General features: G+C 40.9%; 1 protein-coding gene across 1 annotated transcript in view; it reads right to left on the bottom strand.

The window, feature by feature from the left end:
• The window catches only part of LOC139317745 (uncharacterized), a 30,248-nt gene extending 9,278 nt beyond the window's left edge, over positions 1 to 20,970 (bottom strand). The window contains 4 exon segments of the mRNA XM_070944814.1: positions 323 to 446; positions 11,575 to 13,467; positions 16,300 to 16,374; positions 20,659 to 20,970. Coding sequence (XP_070800915.1) covers positions 323 to 446; positions 11,575 to 13,467; positions 16,300 to 16,374; positions 20,659 to 20,970 — 2,404 coding nt within the window.
• Positions 20,971 to 21,591: the final 621 nt, after the last annotated feature.

Raw genomic sequence — 21,591 nt, 5'->3', positions numbered from 1 at the left:
TTTGCCTTTTGATAAGTGGTTCAGCAAGTCTTTAGGGGTAGGGGGTAGGTGTTTTTTATGCAAACTGCATTGATATTACAAAAATCAACACATAATCTTAGCCCCCTCCCCCCCCCCCCAATCTTCTCTTTAAACAAGACGGGGGTTGCCACTTTAGATTTTGGAGTCTCGATGAATCCTCTGGCTAAATTGGTATCAATGTACTTCCTCAACTCAGTCATTTCCACAGGCATCATGGAATACATTCTGGGTTTTGGTAACTTGGCCCCAGGTTCTAATTCGATGGCACAGTCAGAGGCTCGATGAGGGGGAAGGATATTACATTCCTCCTCACTAAATGCCTCGGCCAGGTCTTTATATTCCTTGGGAATCTGGGGCTTGCCTGGAGGACAGTCTGAAGTGGCTGTTGCGGCTTCTGGCATTTGGCTTCTATAGTTTGGCAGTCTCTTGGGAGAAGGAACCGGGGGCAGTGGGCCGATGCCAATTATGATTTTCCAGTATCCATCTTCCCATTTGATGGTGGGGGCCCACTTGTCAAACCAAGCAAGGCCCAATATGACAGATTCTGACATCTTTGGCACTACTATAAATTGTATAAGTTCACGATGTCTCCCAAATTCCAATCTAACCAGTTCAGCAATTTGGGTGGCTGGGACTCCACCAATTAATGTCCCATCCACCTGTTCAAACTTAATTGGGCGCTTTAAGGCTCTTGTTTTGATTCCTAATTGTTCAACAATTGAAAGTCCAATTAAACATCTGGTACAGCCTGTATCTATTATTGCTAGTACTGGGGTCTTACGGTGGTGACATCAGCATGGAGCAGGCAAGGGGACGGGGCTCCATTCCTAAAGCTTGAAATATCTTCACTAAAAGCCTGTTTAGGGCATTACTGATCCTGTAGAGAATGGCAAATTAAAGAGGAAGCTCCAGAGAATCGGGTGGAAGGCAAACCGAGTAGACTGGAGTGGCACTCTTAAAACCTAGTGAAGAAAAAGCCGGTCTTTAAGTTCGGCCTGGAGCGCTGGCGGCTGCGAGAGTGGGAAGCGAAAAGTTAAAAGTGACAGCTTCATTCCAGAAATGTGAGGAATCCCAGAAAGAGGTGAGGAGATTTTGGTGAGAGACGGCGCGAAAATAGCAAGGCAAAAACGAGGAAAGACACAAAGTGTCGAGAAGGCGGCAACTAAAAGAGCGTAAAGCCAAGAACTGAGAACTGAGAAATAGATTGGATTAAGAAAAGCGCGAAGAAGGGGAGAGTCCAAATAGAGGAGTTGTTAAAATAGAAAAGACCAAAACACTCTCCCACACACAAACCATTTCTTACCTAATGTCTTTGGAAATATCCATGTATCCTTAGTTTCCCGTACCATAAAAAGGCATGCCAACCCAATTGTAAAGCATGACCCTCCAATGTCAATAGTCTTGTATTCCTTAATAAAATCCATTCTTTAATCCATGTTAACACTGCCGCTTGATAATACAACTCCCAATTCAGAAGGCCAAACCCACCTCTAATTCTTGCATCTTGTAACATTTTTAATTCGTGTTTTTTTTCCAAATTTTTATTTATTTAAAAATACAGACAAGACAAAACAAATAACAACAAAACATACAAAATGTGTAAACATGTAAACAAGAATTCAAATATACATCTTATCCAATTTGTCGCAACTGTACTGTCTGTTCTTATTTGTGCTTTTGACTCCTCCTTGTTGGTCTTTCTCTTATATCTATCTTTGTAATTCACTGTTAACCTGCATTAGTAGTGTATGTTCCTATTTTTATATTAGGTCACTCCACTTACTTCCTAATCTTTTTTCCTTTTTCTATCTTCCAACCATGTGTACCACATTTCCCATACTAGATAGTAGTCATGTTCCTCTCTGTTTTGTAATTCCTTTGTGAGTCTGTCCATTTCTGCACATTCCATGATTTTACTAATTACTCATATTCTGTTGGTATGTCACTACTCTTCCAATTTTGTGCAAAAATTATTCGTGCTGCTGTTGTTATATGAATGATTAAATATTTTATTTCCTTTTCATATTGTCCATTTATTATGCCTAGTAGAAAGGTTTCTGGCCTCATTTCTATTCTTTGTTGTGCAATTTCTTCTATTTGTGTTCTGATCGTTTGCCAGTATTGTTTTGCCTTTGGGCAGGTCCACCACATGTGATAATAGGTTCCTTTGTGAAGTTTACATTTCCAGCATGTTGGAGGAGTATTGGGGAACATTCTTGCCAGTCTGGCTGGTGGGAGGTGTCACCTATAAAACATTTTGTACAGATTTTCTTTATAGGGTACAGACATTGTTAATTTATAATTTATTGTCCATAATTTTTCCCAATTGTCTAATTCAATATTGTAGCCAAAATTCTTTGCCCAAATTATCATGTTTTCTTTAACCACCTCTTCTTCTAATTTATATCCTCGTAAATAATTATAAACTTTTTTAATCAATTTGTCCTGTGATCCTTGTAAAATTTTATCTAATTCGTATTAGCCTTTTTAGAATCCAAATTGAGCCAAATCTTTTTTATACTTTGATCTTATTTGTAGGTATGGCCACCAGTCAATGTCTGTACCCATCTCCTTCAATTCTTGTCTTGTTCTTAGTTCCCCTTGGTTATTTAGCAAATCTTTGTAGGTTTTCATTTTGGTGATATCCATGGCATTTGGGTAGATCTGAGCTTCCATGGTCGAAAACCATTCCGGAATTTTATTGTAGTGTATTTTTTTATTTTATTTTTTTATTTTATTTTATATCAAATTTATATACCGCCCTTCTCCCTGAGGACTCAGGGCGGTGTACAGCCAAAGTAAAAACATAAACTACAAACATTAAAATACAATTAAAAAGATATATATATATTTGGCCCTATAATTAAAAGCAATGACAAAACAATTAAAAATATTTTTAAAAAGTGTTAGGCCAGCCCGGCTTGCTGAAAAAAGAAAGTTTTAAGGGCACGGCGGAAGGCACCGAGGTCTTGGATTCTCCTTATCTCTGGGGGCAGCTAGTTCCAGAGGGTAGGTAAAATTTGAATATATAAAATACTAAAAAATATTAAAAATTAAAAATCTTTTATAAAAGAGGGAGAAAATTAGGCCAGGCCCGCCTGGTGAAATAAAAAGGTCTTTAAAGCGCGGCGGAAGGTGTACAGATCCGGGATCCTCCGTATCTCCGGGGGGAGCTTGTTCCAGATAGTAGGTGCCCCCACGGAGAAGGCTCTCCCCCTGGGGGCCGCCAGTCGGCATTGTTTGGCCGACGGCAACCGGAGGAGCCCCTCTCTATGTGAGCGTACCGGCCGGTGGGAGGCTATTGGTGGTAGTAGGCGGGCCCGCAAGTACCCAGGTCCTGAGTCATGGAGCGCTTTAAAGGTGGTAACCAAAACCTTGAAGCGCACCCGGAAGACCACCGGGAGCCAGTGCAGCTCGCGCAGGAGGGGTGTTACATGGGAACGCCATGTCGCTCCCATTACCACCTGCGCGGCCGCACTCTGGACCAGTTGGAGCCTCCGGGTGCTCCTCAAGGGGAGCCCCATGTAGAGAGCGTTGCAATAGTCCAGGCGGGAGGTGATGAGGGCATGAGTGACTGTGCGTAAGGAGTCCCGATCCAGAAAGGGACGCAACTGGCGGATCAGGCGAACCTGATGAAAAATCCTCCCGGTCACGGCTGTCAAGTGCTCTTCTAAAGACAGCTGTGAATCCAGGAGGACGCCCAAGTTGCGCGCCCTCTCCGTGGGGGCCAATGATTCGCCCCCAATAGTCAGTGATGGCACCAACTGACTATATCGGGACGTCGGAAACCACAGCCACTCAGTCTTGGATGGGTTGAGCCTGAGCCTATTCCTCCCCATCCAGATCCACACAGCCTCCAGGCACCGGGACATCACTTCAAGGGCATCGTTGGGGTGGTCTGGGGTGGAGATGTACAGCTGGGTGTCATCAGCGTACTGATGGTACTTCACCCCAAAGCCACAGATGATCTCACCCAGCGGCTTCACATAAATGTTGAACAGAAGGGGTGAGAGGACCGACCCCTGAGGCACTCCACATATGAGAGGCCTCGAGGTCGACCTCTGCCCCCCTGTCAACACAAACTGCGACCGGTCTGAGAGAAAGGAGGAGAACCACTGTAACACGGTGCCCCCCATCCCCAACTCTTCCAACCGGTGCAGCATGATACCATGGTCGATGGTATCAAAAGCCGCTGAGAGGTCTAACAGGGCCAGAACGGAGGAGCAACCTCTGTCCCGAGCCCTCCAGAGATCATCTACCAATGCGACCAATGCTGTTTCTGTGCTGTGCCCGGGCCTGAAACCTGACTGGAACGGATCTAGATAAGATGTTTCCTCCAGGTACTGTGGAAACTGTCTTGCGACCACACTCTCAACAACCTTCGCCACAAAGCGGAGGTTGGAGACAGGACAATAGTTGGCTAATACTGCCGGGTCCAGGGAAGGCTTCTTGAGTAGAGGCCTCACCACCGCCTCTTTCAAGGCCGTGGGGAAGTAACCCTCACTCAACGAAGCGTTGATATTTCCCTGGAGCCAGCCTCGTGTAATCTCCCGGGAAGCCAGTACTAACCAGGAGGGACATGGGTCCAGTACACATGTGGCCGCACTAAGTCTCCCCAGAATCCTGTCCACGTCATCAGCGGTCACAGTGTCAGGGTATTGATCGATCCCATTTTTGGCTCTGGGACAATCACCCTGGTTAATTAGAGGGTGGACCGTGGCTTTTCCAAGTTGCAATATTCTGAAATAAAACCCGAAGAAAATATTCTTTAATAAAACTCTTTTATTTGTTATAAAGAAAATAAAACATCTCACTAACTAAGAAAAGTAATTGTTACATTTTGAATAAAGTTCGTGCCAGCTGCTTTCTCAGCAGCCGACACCTCTGGCAAGAGAACAAAGGAAAAGAGTGTGAAGGAATATGGGTGGATGCGGATACACGTAGCTTACTGATAAGAAGTTGGCAAGCTACGGAAAGTCTGACAGTCCAGAAATGATGAGCTCAGCTGGTAAATAAAAGAACGCAGTGACATTCCCCTTCTTTTGCCAGTTGAGCGAATATCAGTACATCATCAAATAAGGCACATCTTCTTACGCAGATACTCATGTTGAGCTGCTGGGAGTGGTTTGTTGAGGATGTCAGCAATTTGATCATGTGTAGATACATATTGCATTTTAACAAAACCTTTTTTCACTAAATGTTTTATGTTTTGATAACGGATGTCAATGTGTCTGGACCTAGAACCTGTAAAATGAGATTCAGAAATATAAACCACCGATTCATTGTCTTCCATCACGGTGATCGGTCGAATCGGGTGTGTCCAGATATCTGTGACTAAAGCATCAAACCAAGTTAGAGAATTACATGCATCTGAAACACAAGCATATTCAGCTTCAGTAGATGAACAAGAAACAAAATTCTGTTTACGTACTTGCCAATAAACAGGACATCCATTTAAGAACATCATATAACCTGAAGTACTTTTACGTGATTTCTTATCACTTGCCCAATCAGAATCTGCATAACAACATAATTCTGCATAATCAGTATGTGTTGGTTCTAATAATCATTTCATGTGTTTAGTGTATTTTAGGTATCTCAATAATTTCTTAATACATGTCCAATGAAACTGTTTTGCCTTACCTACGTGTCGAGATAAGAGATTAACACTAAATGCAATGTCGGGTCTGGTCCAACTACTAATGTACAATAGTGACCCAATGACTGAACGATAAAGTGTTTGATCCTCGAACTCAGGACTTGCTTCATGTGTTAAGTTGTGAAAATCTGTTTGCATGGGTGTCTTTGTTGTGTTAGCATCCTTCATGTTGCAATGATGCAAAACTTGTTCAATTTTATCTTCTTATGAAAGACTAAACCCCTTCTGTGTTTTTTCAATCTGAACACCTAAATAAGTGCTAATATGACCCAATGATTTCAATGTGAAGTATTTCTGCAAAGCTTTGGCAAAAATTTCACTCATTTGCTTATTTGGACCAATATAAACAATATCATCAACATAAACAAGAACTATCTCATATGCATTGTTAGATCTTTTTGTGAACACGCACTCATCAGTTTCGGACTTAATAAAGCCCATTGAATTTAGTTTGTCAGTAAGACATAAATACCACATTAAACCAGATTGTTTCAGACCATAAAGACTTTTGTTTAGAAACCAGGTATCCCCTTCTTGCTGTCGGAATCCTGGAGGACTTCTCACGTAGATCTCTTCGTCTAGGTCTGCATGTAGATAAGCCGTGTCAACATCAAACTGGAAAACTTCTAAACCAAGGATAGTTGCAGTTGCTAAAGCAATTTTTACACTCTCAGTTCTGACTGTCGGTGAGTAAGTATTTGTGTAGTCCTCAGGATAACGTTGAGCGAAACCCTGAGCTACAAGTCTGGCCTTGTACAGTGACTCACCATTTGGTTTCTTTTTGATTCTATAGACCCATCGAGTGCCAATGACCTTTTTGTTTGCTGGAGGTTTTGCAGGTGTAAATACTTTAAGTTTCTTTAGACTGTCCATTTCAACCTGCATTGCATCATACCATTTGTCTTGCTCTGAATCAGGAAGCTGCTTGATTTGCGTGAAATTATCAGGTGGAAGTGTAACATTGCAAATCAAAGGCAAGGGTGCTTTTGTCAGTTGCCAAGAATATCATTGTGGAGGGATTCCTTTTGTGGCCCCCTTGGAACGTCTCGGAACAACAGTCCAGTCTTCTTCTGCTTCGTCCTCATCCTCACTTTCATCATTAGCGTCAGCATCCGCGGCTTGCGAAGATGGAACATCGGGTTGAGAAGAATCAGTGGAGTCTTTTTTTTTTTTGAAAAAGTTTTTCAAATACAGATTTTTCCCCCTTTCCCTCCCCCCAACCCCCCTCCCCCTCCCCTCCCCCCATGGCTTCTCCAAGATGAAATCCAAATTGATATCACATTATATAATACTTTACCACCCTTTTACACCACCCCCTATGTGCTAAACATTTCTTTCTAACATTATTATTATATCCCCCGTATACTATACATTTCAAAACAGCATTCGGCTATAAAACTATATAATAGATCCTAATTTGGCATTTATTCTACTCATAATCTACCCATTTCCTCCACCCCCATACATATATCTCTTAATTCAGATCTTTTAAGTATATTAATATCTAAACATAACATCCGTTTTCCTAAACTAAGCAATCGGTAACCTAACCTATCTCCTTGTACCATATCAATTTTGTTTCACCCACTTTCCTGCAGGTCTACCATGCATAATATATTTAATATCTTTATTCTTCTGCCCGTATCACTAAAAGATATTTCCATATATAAATAAAATCCTCAAATGACTTTAAATTTGTATTCCATATAGTATCTTCTGTAATGTCTTTCAACTAGATTGTTAATTCCATTGACCATGTTCGGGTAACATCAAATTCTGCTTCCAACAGTGTATTTAGTATCTTCAATTACCATCTGCCCCCATCATTGATAAGTATTTCTGTATATAACACCCCCCCCGAGTGACTTTATATTTATATTCCATATGGTATCTTCTGTAATGTCTTTTATCTAGATTATTAATTCCAACAACCACGTTAGGGTAACAACCAGATCATCTGCATGCCCCTATTCCATAGTTCTCTTGCCTTGTAGCTCAACATATGCGTAGTCCATCTTTCATAGAGTCCATAATAGAAAGTTCCAGTCCACTCAATCACAGGCCATCTTTCCACATCCCAAAGACACCAGCACTGCAGAGATCTGTTATTCTTCTCAAAATAGTATAAGTCTGTAATTTGCCTCCGTTATGTTTTCACGTATCTGCCTTCTATAAATCCCGCTTATTATATTAAATCGTCTCTAAATAACTGGCATTAGTCTGTTGGGTAAAAAAGTTTTTTTAGTTTAAAATTTTTAAGTTTTGTAGAACCTGCTTCTTCTTTTCTTAACTTGTTGTGGCTTAGATCCCCACCATGGTTGCTTTTTTAAGACTTGTATGTTAACTGATTGAATTACATGCTGGTCTTTAACTTGATAAGACATCAAATCGAGATCCAAAGCTGCCTCTCTTATATTTATAGGTGATCCCACTATAACCTCTGAGGGTGAATCCAAAAGCGGCTCATCCAAAAAGCCCTCTGTAACTTGTTGTTTTTCCATTACCTCCATCTCCATCTGCTTACCCTGAGCTGCAATCTCTTGTTCATTTTGCTTTTCTTTGTCACCCTCCTGTATTCCTGACACTGATGACATATGTGGAGATGTTGGGCCCATTTTAAAAACCTTGTAGTAAAATTCTTCCGCTTTTTCAACAGTGTTTAATTTATATCTTTCTTCTTGATATCTCAACATTATACCAACTGGAGCATCTAAATGGGATGTTTTGTTTCTTTAGCTCAGTCACCAAAAATCCAAAGTCTTTTCTGTCTTTTAACATCTTAGACGGCAGCTCTTTATATATCTGGATCTTTATTCCATTCACTTCTAGAGTGGAGTTATAAGACTTTTGCACAATATCATTTCTTATTCCTTTATCAGTAAAATAAATCACCACATCTCTAGGCAATTGCCTTTGTTTTGCCACCCAAGAATTTACTCTGTAGACCTTATCAATTTTACAGAATACTTCTTCAGAGCTGACCTTTAAAATCACAGCCAGAGCTTCAGCAGACATCTTTCTCAAATCCTCTCTGCTATTTTCCTTTATTCCCCTCAGTCTGATCGCAAATTCCATGGATCTGAATTGCATCATTGTAACTTCATTTTCAATCCTTTGCATTATATTATCAACATTGTAAGTCTTATGATCAGCTTCCTTCATTTTTAACTCTACTTCTAAATTATTTCCTTGAATCATTGTCAAATCATTTTCAATTCTTTGCGTTTTATTATCCAAATTATGAATCTTATGATCAGCTTCCTTCATTTTAGACTCTATTTCTGAGTTGATATCTTTATCCATCTTTATAATTATTTCTGAAAAGCTTTTCAAAGCTGTTACAATATATTGCTTCAGGTTATCATACTTTTGTTGAACCAACTCTTTAATTTCCTGTCTAAATTTTTCAAAATTCTGGTTCATAATCTCATCATGTCTTTCCAACGCCTCCACAACAAATTCCTTTAAGTCTTTAAAACCATTCTTCTGCGTCTGTAAGTTCAAGAATTGCTCTTGTGATTTATAAATGGGGGAGCCCCGCCCCTGCAGCTTTGTTGTCTGGCTTTGTCAGCTTTAGCGCCATCCTGCCACGCAAAAAAAGTCTCTTTTTAAAGAAAAAGTCTTCTCTCCACACAATATCAATATCAAGTCTCTAAGAAAGGAGAAGCATGAAGCAGAAGTTTTTCCCCTTCTCTTCTAGCCAGCGCTATTACTTCAGATACTTTGTAGCATATTAAGCCATTCAGACAGAAGGACTTTCGCTTTCAGCTTTCTTCTCAAGCCTCTAAAGCCAGCCGCCATTTTAAACTTTTTTTTTTCCCCTTTCACTCTTTCTTCATTCTTAAAATCAGTCATAGTGTTGTTATACTTGCAGTTTAGAGTCCCAAATCCGGATTTCATCCTGCTTATTTAAACAATCAGTTAGTTTTCGCTGATTAGGTTGGTCACATCGTCTAGCTCTGCAAAGCGCAGAGTTCTCCCGAAGCCCGGAGCAGCGGCGATCTGGATAGGGAGCCTCATCCTGCTTCCTCCCCAAGAGTAAAAAAAAAACTCTGGGGATTTCGCAGAGGGCTCTACCTGTTCTCGCCGGCTCTCCTCACATTTCCTTAAAGAAACAGAGTTTTTTGAGCTGCCTCTCAGCTGTAAAGGCGGCTCTTTACGGGCGGCGGGGCTGGCGGTCCCAAAAGACCGTCTAGTGACGACGGAAGCCAAACTGGAAGCCTCCTAGAATCAGTGGAGTCTTGATCATCAATCTGCGTGGCATCAGCAGTATCATCTCTAGGAAAATAAACTCCAGGATCATTGGAATGAATCCTGGACCAGTCAATATCTTCCTCAAAATTAGCAGATTGGGAAATCACAATTGCATGTTTAGAGTCAATAAATCTGCTCCATTTTGAGTTATCATCAATACCCATAAATCTCAGTCTCTTTGCTGCTGGACTTCCTTTTCTTCTTTGAGCTAAGGGAATATTCACCATAGCATATGAACCAAAAATATGGATGTTTTTAAGATCAGGCTTGTAGCCATACAACATGAAGAAAGGAGTCTGATTTGTTACACTGCTCCAAGTACGGTTGACAATGTAATTTGCATACTTGATAGCTTCACCCCAGTATATCTTACCAAGGTTGGCAACTTCTAGGAGACAACGCATCATGGTTTGCAGTACCCCTCCGTTGTGAGCCGGTGTGTCAGGGGCCGAAGTCTGATGAAGAATTCCATTCTTACGCATCCAGTCCTGGAAACGCTGAGACATGAATTCGGCACCACGATCACTCTGGATTCTGGTGATGCGAACTTGGTGTTGGGTAGAAACAAGGGCTGCAAAGTCTTTAAAGATCTGAAAAGTCTCAGATTTTTCTTTCATAGGATATACATATCCATATCTAGAGTAATTATCAACAATTGTTAGAAAATATTTTCTACCACCAAATGATGGCGGAAAAGGACCAACTATGTCAGTGTGAACCAAATCAAAAATGCGTGTTGACAGGCGTGTAGCATGTTTGGGAATGGCTGCTGCTTTGGATTTGGCCTTTTTGCAGACAGCACAATCCAAAAATACCTTACACCCCTTTAGATCCAAACCTTTTGCGAACTCCGGCATCTTCCTAAGAACACGGAAACTGGCATGCCCCAATCTTCTATGCCATTTGTGGATACACCTGGAATGCAAAGGTTTACCAGTTAGTGAATTCTCAACATTAACATTTTTATGCAGAACCTCAGGCTTGCTCTGAGCAACCTGTTTACCAATTCTATTTTTGTTGGCTTTAGGAGCCTTCGGAATAGCAACAGGATCTCTCTCTGGAGCATCTCTCTCTGGGCCTGTGCTCTCCCTTTTTGGAGTTTGTATACTTGCCTGTGTTTGCGGTTTAGGCTTTGGCTTTAAGTAATAAACACCACCAATTAACATGGTTCCAGCAACAATATCTCCATCTTTAACTATGTAACTTGCATTTTCAAGGTGGTGAACCTGGAACTTTAATGCTCTAGACAAGTGACTCTGACTAAGCAAGTTACTGGTTGCTGTTGGTATGTAATAAACATCAGGAATGAATACATCGAGCTCTTCAACATAAACAGTTCCTTTTCCTTTGACCTGACAAGGATGATTTGAAAAGGAATAAAGTTCATGTAGTTCTGGTTCAGGCTCGTGCATCTCTGTGAAAAGTTCCTTTCTGTAGGTAACATGCAACGCTGCACCACTGTCCAAAGTCCACAGGAGTCGTCTGTCGTACTCTGGTTGAGGTTGTGGATCATTGGTTAAAGCCAATGTGGCGAGTGGAGCTTGTGGATCATGCCGGGGACCACGACGACCTTGTCTTCCGCCTCTACCTCTGCCTCTGGAGTCTGTTCCTCTGGGCTGGTATGTGATGGGAGCTGGAACTCGTTGGGGACAATCCCGGGTGGCATGTCCAACACGATCACAGGTGTTGCACCTTGGCATCCTTGGGGTGTAGGCTCTTCCTCGGAAGGGGTGCCTAGCTGGAGCTCTTGATGCGGGTGATCCTCTCAAAGGTGGCGTGGCCAACATGAATGCCTCTTCTTCAATTAAAAGTCTACAGACATTGTCCACTGTGCGTTGAGCAATTGGGACTTGGTTAATTTTTGTAACAGCATCTTTCCATTCATAATTCAATGAGTTAATGATGATGCTGATCATTTGTATATCTTCAATATTATGGCCTCTTTCTCTCAATTCTGTTCTGATTCCTTTCAGTTTGGTCAAATGCCCTCCAATTTGTTCACCGGGTTTCAATCTCGAACCGTGGAGTTCAGACATGAGTAAACAGGAAGATTCAATTGAGACAGGCCTGTAGCAATTTTCCAATTCAGCCCAAATTTGTCGGGCTGTTGTATTTGGTGGAAAAGTGACCTGCAGTTCAGTATCCATGGACATCAATAATGTTGTGCGAGCTCTAATCTCTAAATCTCTTATTGCAAAATTCCATGGTTGTCCAGGAGGGTTAAAAATCATGCAGTGAGTGCCTTATCTAAGAAGCAATAGTGTAATCTCACTGACCCAGGCTTTATAATTATGTCCTGACATTTTTAGTTTTGACTCACCAGTTAGTGGAGAGACAGAAAATGCCTGGTAAGGAGCATGCATTTGGTATGCTGGCTGTGCTGGCAGAAATGCCTGTGGTATTTGCTGTGCCTGTTGTGGACCTAAAAATGGTCTTGGTTGTGCCATTGGAGGTGGACCAGGAGCTGGCCCTGTTTGCACTTGTGGCTGTGGCACATATGCAGGCATTTGTAGCTGCTGTTGGATTGGAATCTGCTGTATTCCAGCTGCCATTTGTGCTTGAGCTGCAATATTAGCATGACCTGCTGGAGATGCAGTCTTTTGCCTTTGCTGCATTAAGCTTGGTTGTGTTCCATCGAAAAAGACACCAGCACCACCAGGGGGTGTTGGAGTTTGGGCCCGTGGAGACACTTGTGGCATTTCAGCTTGAATCTCTGAGTGAGTTAGAGACAGGTTTGCCAGGGTTTGCTGTAATAATTTAAAATGCTCATCTAAGCTCTGTTCTCTTTCAGCTTCCTGTAGTAAATTACTTTCGCCAGCAGATGGTGCTGCACCTTTAGCTTCGGGCAGCCCAGTTACAAGAAATGACTGCGTGGCAGGTTTATATGTAACTTGATCAGGGAGACTTTCATGTGACGTGTGCAGTGCTCTCTGTCTTAATTGGCCTGACACAGAATCCACCAGGGGGTGTGTCTTTGGCTCTGAGGAAGAAGACAAGATGGCGCTTTTGTATATTCTTAAGTCACGAGGCTCTGTCTTTTCTTGCTCAAACATAAACAAATCCCACTTAAAACGAGACAGTTCATTTTCATAATGTTTTACATGCTCACGATAGGATTTGATGGCCATCTCACGCCGAGTCAGTTCAGGGCTTTGAGGAGGACAGTAAATTACTTCTCTCTCTGCGTGGGGGTGAAAAAGCTTTGCCGTGTGTGGAAACTTTCTTGGCCTAGCACCAAGCACATCATAATCTGAGGGCTCCGGGAGGATAGATTCATAGCATGCAAATTGAGAAGAAAAAGTTACCGACCTCAGTCGCAATTCATTATCTTCAAAAGCAGCTGTTCTGTTATCTCTCCCTTGATGTGTTTCCGAAAGCATTTTCAGATCTTCCTCACCCATGGCCCCTTCTTGTTCCAGTTGCATGGCTGTAGCAAGAGGCTGGAATCTTGAGGGCGTTTCTATCTCCTGCTCTTCATTCGAAGAGGATAAAGCTCTGGGCTTCATTTTGCCCTTTTTCTTCTGTTTCGGCATCTTAGCAGATAGATTGATTAACGTTCCTCAGTCGTAAACTAATCATCTAGCTAATTAGCCTAGGCGGTCTTATCAGAGTAGCAAGCAAGGAAAAAGCCATAAATCAACCGTCCGACTGCTACCAGATGTCAGGGTATTGATCGATCCCATTTTTGGCTCTGGGACAATCACCCTGGTTAATTAGAGGGTGGACCGTGGCTTTTCGAAGTTGCAATATTCTGAAATAAAACCCGAAGAAAATATTCTTTAATAAAACTCTTTTATTTGTTATAAAGAAAATAAAACATCTCACTAACTAAGAAAAGTAATTGTTACATTTTGAATAAAGTTCATGACAGCTGCTTTCTCAGCAGCCGACACCTCTGGCAAGAGAACAAAGGAAAAGAGTGTGAAGGAATGTGGGTGGATGCGGATACACATAGCTTACTGATAAGAAGTTGGCAAGCTACGGAAAGTCTGACAGTCCAGAAATGATGAGCTCAGCTGGTAAATAAAAGAACGCAGTGACACACAGAGTCAAACTCTTCCCAGATAACGTTCTCAAGACTATTCCTCGTCACCCTGCCTGAATCTACCCAGTCAGAGTCCAAATCCCCCCGGATCTGAGCGATTTTGTCATGCAGATATCCGAAATCCTCGGCCCTGCCTTCCAGGGGGTCCGGATGAAGCAGGGAGCGGGTCACCCGAAACAGGGCGGCTGGACAATTCTCTGATGATGCAATAAGAGTGGAAAAGTAATTAAACTTTGCCGCTTTTATCGCCACTAGGTAGGTCTTAATATGCGACCTTACCAGTGTTCGATCAGATTCAGCGAGACTGGCCATCCAACCGCTCTCCAGGCATCTTTTCCGGCGCTTCATCTCCCTCAGCTCCTCGGTAAACCAAGGAGCTGCAAGGGATCGGCACTGGGTCAGAGGCCGCAAAGGCACGACTCGATCCAAGGCCCCACCAGCCGCCTGATCCCAGGTAGCCACCAGGTCTTCGGCCGAGTCGTGTGCCACATCCTCAGGAAATGGCCCAAGCTCCATCTGGAACCTATCAGGATCCATCAGGCGCCTGGGGTGGACCCATCTTATTGGCTAGCGGTTCGAAGGTCCAGGCGAAGGAGCGAGTGATCTGACCATGACAAGGGTTCCATGTCTATATCCCCTATAATAAGACCACTCAACCACTGGCCAGAGACAAAAATCAAGTCCAGAGTGTGTGTCCCCCTGTGAGTGGGGCCATGAACTAACTGGGTCAGGTCCATGGCTGTCATGGAAGCCATGAACTCCTGAGCCATCTCAGACGTTTCACCAACGGACGGCAAGTTGAAATCACCCATGACCATAAGCCTGGGTGTATCAACTGCCACCGTGGCTATCACGTCGAGTAGCTCAGGCAGGGCTGTTGCCACGCAGCAGGGAGCCAGGTACGTAAGCAGCAAGCCCATCTGAACCCCGTGACCCCATCTCACAAAGAGGGATTCACATCCAGCAATCTGTGGCACAGTGGTCTCCCTCGGACCAAGACCTTCTTTAATAATAACCGCCACCCCCCCCGCCCCTCCCCTGGGCCCTCGGCTGATGGAATGCTCTGAAGCCTGGTGGGCACATCTCGACTAGAGGGACCCCTCCCTCCGGTCCCAACCAGGTCTCCGTAATACCCGCCAGGTCCGCTCCCCCCTCCTGAATAAGATCGTGGATGAGGGGGGGCTTATTTACCACAGACCTGGCATTGCACAGCATCAGCCAGAGGCCCAGGTCCTGAGTATCTGAGCCACCTAGTATCCGAGAGGAGCCTTGGGGGCCGGGGCGCACAATTGCTCTCAAACAGCGAGTGCGTACCCCCGACACATGATATGGTCCCCTGCTCCCGCCATATCTGCCCCTCCCAACCACCGTGCTGATGGTACATCCCTCATTAGGATAGCCCTCTGTCCCCTCCCCAATCCCTCGTCCTGCACCCTCCAAACTGTTACCCCCGTGCCGGGCTCGGCTCTGACCTTGGTGGATTACCCCCCCCATCCCCTTTGGTCGTCCTCCCAGTTCCCCTTAAAAGATTATTAAAAGCCCTAATTAAAAAAAACCTCAATCCCCGCTTTAAAACATGCCACCTCTCGGGGCTCCAAAGCCCATCCTTAAGGTAGGCCTTCGATAAAGTGGAAGGCCATCGCCACGAGAGGGGGGCATCTCACAGCGCAAGCAGATCCGCTGAGGTATAAGCCATACAAGTGTGATGAGGTGGAAAAGGGGAACTCTGGGTGTCAGCGATAGTCATAGAGGCGAGAGATGGCAATATGGTTGGACATGAGAAAGCTGGGGCCCCTTCACTCTCTCACAGTGGTAATGCCCTGCCATGTCTGATATAGTGCCTCTCTGACAATATGCCTCTGGAAATATTCATGTCGTTTGTCGGTGCCCTCCCATAGAAATGTGTGCCATCCTTGTTGTAAATCAAATCCTTCCAAATTCAGTTCCATCCATTCCTTGATCCAGATTAGTGCTGATGCTTTATAATATGTTTCCCAGTCCGGTAGTGCCAGTCCTCTTCTCTTGTATCCTGTAGGTGCTTTATTTTAATTCTTGCTTTCTTCCCTTGCCAGATGTAGTCTGCTATTAATTTATTGAAGTCCTTAAAGAAATTCTTCCCCGGTTTTATTGGGATCACTTGGAATAAGTATAGAATTCTAGGTAGAACATTCATTTTAATTGAAGCGATCTTTCCCAAAAGAGATAATTGTAGTTTTTTCCAAATTTCTAAGTCTTTTTTAATTTGTCTTATTAATTTATCATAATTATCTTCTCTAATTGATGAGCTTTTATTGGTGAGCCATATTCCTAGATATTTTACCTTCTTTGTCGTTTGTATGCCTAATTCGTCTTCTAATTCCTTTTCTTGTTGACTGGTGAGATTTTTTGTTAGTATCTTTATTTTTTGTTTATTGATTTTGAGTCCGGCTACTCTCCCATATTTTTCTATTTTATCTAATAATTTAGTGCCGTGGTTATTGGTTGTTCTATAATAAATACAATGTTATCGGCGAAAGCTTGGAGTTTGTATTCTTCCCTTTTAATTTTTAGACCTTTTATTTCCTTATCTCTTCTAATTTCCTTTAAGAGAGTTTCCAAAGCTAATATGAATAACAGAGGAGACAGAGGGCACCCCTGTCTCACCCCTTTTGATATTGGAAATTGTTCTGTCAAGTCACCATTTATTGTTATTTTTGCCATTTGGGAGGAATAAATTTTCTTTATCATGTTTGTAAATTTATCGCCGAATTTCATAGCTTCCAGTTGTAATGTAAGAAATTTCCAGTTTAGGTTGTCAAAGGCCTTCTGTGCATCTAAAAAGATTAAGGCCGATTGTTTGTCTACATTTATTTCATAATATTCTAATACGTCAATTATTAGTCTCATAATTTTAATGGGTTATTTTATGGGTAAAGGGTTTTAAAATTGGGGAAGCCAAACTGATTTAATTCCATTTTAACTTATTTTAATTTTTATATTGTATGTATTTTAATCTTGGCTGTTCACCGCCCTGAGTCCTTCGGGAGAAGGGTGGTATACAAATTTAATTAATAATAAATAAATAAATAAATAAATATTGTTTTTTATCTGTCTCTTTGGGATAAAACCGTTTTGATACGAATGAATGTATTCGTTAATTATTTTCTTAATTCTTTCTGTAATAATCGATGTAAATAATTTGTAATCCACATTTAAGAGTGATATCGGTCTGTAATTTTTAATACGTGTATGGTCAGTCTCTTCTTTTGGTATCAATGTGATAATGGCCTCTGTCCAGGAATTGGGGATTGTAGCTTCCAGAATTGCATCATTAAATACTCCAAGTAGAATTTAATCTATTGATTGTTGGCAAGTTTTATAAAACTCTGCGGGTATTCCATCCGGTCCCGGGGGTTTATTTAATTTCTGTTTTTTCCTCGCCTCTGTTAATTCTGTCATTGTGATTGGCCTGTCCAGTAAGTCCCTGTGTGTTTCTTCTAATTCTTTGATGTCGGCTTCGATATTGTCTAATGTCCTCTTCTGAAGGCTCTTCCTGTTCATATAGTTTTTGGAAAAATGTTCTTGCTATGTTCTTTTTGTCCTTGTTCCTGTAATATATTTCTCCTGTGTCATCCTGTAGTTGGTGTATTGTCCTTCTCTCTTTTTCCTTCTTCAATTTGTACGCCAACCATCGCCCTGTCTTATTTGCATGTTCGAAGTGATTTTGTTTCACTAATTTAATTTTCCTGGCTATTTCTGTTTGTGTGATCAAATTTATTTTGTGTTTTGTCAAATTTATTTTTCCTTTGATCCTTTTATTTTTATATTTTTTATTTTTTTTATTTGATTTATATGCCGCCCTTCTCCGGAGACTCAGGGCGGCTTACAATGCGTTAAGCAATAGCCTTCATACTTTTGTATATTTATACAAAGTCAGCTTATTGCCCCCACAAACTGGGTCCTCATTTAACCTACCTTAGAAAGGATGGAAGGCTGAGACAACCTTGAGCCTGGTAAGATTTGAACCTGCAGAAATTGCAGGCAGCTGTGTTAATAACAGGGTGCATTAAACCACTGTTGTACCAAGGCTCTAATTTTTATTTTTTATTGAAAAGTTTTAAAATATTTTACAAACAAATCCCCCCCTTCCCCCCTCTTCCCCTCTCCCTTCCCCCCCCCCCCGACTTCCCAGAGCAAAATACAGGGTATTGCATTTAACAAACATAATCTAACATAAGCAAACTAACTATAAATTCTTAACTTCCCCTTACTCTTTAACTCCGCCATAGATACTAAAATATCAAAATAGAAGAGAAAAAAAAAAGAAATCATCTGAATATTTCATTCATAAGCTATTTGCAACTTTTTAGTCCCATATTTGTTTTGTATATAGTCAATCCATCTTCTCCATTCCAGTACATATCTTTCATTCGAACGGTCCTTCAAATATGCAGAAATTTTAGCCATCTCCGCCAGATTGGCTACTTTTAATGTCCATTCTTCAATAGTAGGTATTTCTTCCTTCTTCCAGTATTGCACCACCAAAAGTCTGGCTGCCATTATTAAATTCAAAATCAAATTAGTCTCTATAACTGTACATCCTTCAATTATACCCAGTAAAAACAACTGTGGAGTAAATTTTATCTTCCTTTTAAGAATATTTTGTATAATCCACCATATCTTAATCCAAAATGCCTTAATTTTCTTACATGTCCACCATACATGAAAATACATTGCATCATCACATTTACATCTCCAACATGTAGGTTGTAAATTCGGGTACATACAGGCTAACTTTTGGGGATCTAAGTGCCATCTATAAAACATTTTATAAAAATTTTCTCTTAAATTTTGGGCTTGAGTAAACTTCACATTTCTAACCCATATTTTCTCCCATACATCCATAGATATTGATTCCCCAAAGTTTTGTGCCCATTTTATCATACAATCCTTCACTAACTCAGTTTCTGAATCTATTTCTATCAGCACATTATACAACCTTTTAATATGCATTGGGCTTTGATCTCTGATTTGTTTTATTAAATTTTCTTCATTTTGCACAATACCAATTTTCTGATCTACTTTCCACCTAGTATACAATTGCCCATATTGAAACCAGGTTTGAATTTTCCTTTCTTCCTTTAATACCTCTAAAGATTTTAATTGCAATATACCTCTTTCCAAAATAAGAAGCTCCTTTTATTTTGAGGTTCGTTCTGTAACTCGGATTCATACTCTTTGAGTTCCTTCAACAGATTGTCTCTTTTCTGTTTTTCTTCGCCAAATATGCTATTGTCAGACCTCTTATATAGGCTTTTGCCATGTCCCACAAATTTTGGAGGGATGTTTGCTCTTTAATGTTGATCTCAAAAAATATTTTCATTTCTTTTTCTATCATTTGTACATAGTCTTTGTCTTTTAAGATTTCGGTATTCATCATCCATCTCTTCTTCTTCCGATAGCCTTTCCAAATTATTTTTACCAGACTATGGTCTGCCCATGTGTTTGTCATTATTTCTATTTCTTCTAGGTCTCTCCTAAGGTCTGTTGTCATCCAGGCCATATCTATCCTACACCAGGATAGATGTGGATTGGAATAGAACGTATACTGGTTTTTTTCTTTATTTATTTCCCTCCAGGCGTCCTGAAGGCATAGTTCTTGCACCATTTCTTTAAAAGTATCTGGAAGGGTCTTTTTCCTAGTTTTATTTCTCTTAGTACTCCAATAGTCTTTTTCTGTGTCTGAAATTGCATTGAAGTCACCTACCATGCAAATATTCTCGTAATCCAAGTCTTTTACTTTGTTGTGTATGTTTTTGAAGAAGGCACGTTGGTTCCCATTTGGTGCATAAATCGAGATCAATAATATTGTTTTTAATTCTGTTTGTATTTCTATCATTAGAACTCTTCCCTCATCATCTGCATATACCTGTTTTGTTTTTAAATGTTTCCTAATGTAAACTGCAATGCCTCTTTCTTTTTGTTCTGCTAGTGAAGTGTAAAGGTTTCCTAATCTTGTATTTTCTAATATCTTTCGGTGTTGTTTTTTGATGTGGACTTCCTGTAGGTTAATAATGTCCATCTCCAATTTTTGTAGTTTGGTGAATATACGGGTTCTTTTGATTGGGTGTTTAATCCATTTATGTTGATCGAAATCATTTTTATTTCCTGTTCCATTTTTCTTCCTATTTGTTGTCTTTAATTTCCTTGTGTTTCTTGTTATTCTTTGCGTTTTTCCCCTTGCTCCTTCTCTCTCCATTTTTTCTCTTTCCAGTCTTTTCTTCTCCTCTTGTTCATCTTCTGTTTCTTCTATGGGTTGTTCCTCTTGGCTCTTATTTTCCGATTCCTCTCTGGATTCTTGATCTTCCTCAAGGACAAAGTGTTGGTCGAAAAACTCCTGGGCTCCTTCCAGGCTATCTATCTTAATTTTCTTGTCCTGCCACGAGATTAAGATACCCTCTGGTAGTAGCTAATGGAACATCACTTTGTGTTTATTTAGTTGTGATGTGAGGAAGTTGTAGTTTTTCCTCTGGTCCCTTACGCATCTCGGAATTTGTTTCAATGTTATTATTTCCTTCCCTTTGTAAAAGATTGCCTCCTCTCTCATTTTTCTGTATATCTCCTCTTTTATCATTTTCTTTGTGAATCGGACATGCACTTCTTTTGGCAGTTTGTTCCTACGTGCATAATTGGTGTGCACCCTGTAAGCTTCATCAATATCCCTTCGTATGTCATCTTTATCTTTCTGTGTTGTTTCAGCGAAAATCTCCGTCATAATCTCTCCCAGGTCTTCCTCTTTGGTTTCTGCTATATTCTGGAACCTTAAGTAAAATGATGCCTTCTCCATTTCCAAGTAGGTCAATGAGTCTTCCAGCTCACGATTACTTGCCATCTGTTGTTGTTCCAGCATTTCTACTTTCTTGACCATCTGTTCCATTTTGAGTTCTGTCTTTTGAATCCTTTGTTCGTTTTTAGCAATGTTCTGTTGGATCCTTTCTATCTTGTCATCCATTTTCTTTATGTTGTCATTTATCTCTCCCACATCAGATTTCAAATCGTCGTGATTTCTTTTTGTCTCCTCATGATTATTAGCAATCGATTCATCGCTTCCTGTATCATTGCCAAGACTGACTGAATATTTTGCATGCTGGAAATGGAACCCATCTTTTCTTTTTCTGTTCCAAGCATAGTTTCTATAGATCTCTGTTGAGCAGGGGATGCTGTAAGGGAGGCTTGATTTAAAGTTATTTTCTTGTTTGCTTTGGTTATAGTGGTTGTTCCGGTACTTGTCATCTTAACTCTCTTTTGTAAGTTCTCCCAAAACTTCATGCACTGAACTACTCTTATTGTATTTCAGTTTCGTTATCTATAGTAATATTTTGTCAGTGGTAGTATCTAGAGTCTATATTGCATAGATCTTCAAATATTAATTAATCTTATTGATTTATAAATTACTTCTATAGATGTCCTTAGCACTTAACACTCTAATAAATAAATAAATATATAGATATATACTCAGGTGGGGAAGAGGAAAGATAAGGTGAAGGAGATATGGGGAAAAATTAACATTTCATTAAGTCTTAATATAGATAATACAATATAATAATCAATCTATCAAATCAAGTCTGTCAAA

The sequence above is a fragment of the Pituophis catenifer genome, unplaced genomic scaffold (genome assembly GCF_029215685.1).
Source record: "Pituophis catenifer annectens isolate HBS135680 unplaced genomic scaffold, rPitCat1.0.hap2 SCAF_5, whole genome shotgun sequence".
NCBI lineage: Eukaryota > Metazoa > Chordata > Lepidosauria > Squamata > Colubridae > Pituophis > Pituophis catenifer.
This window is presented reverse-complemented; position numbering and strand designations above follow the sequence as displayed.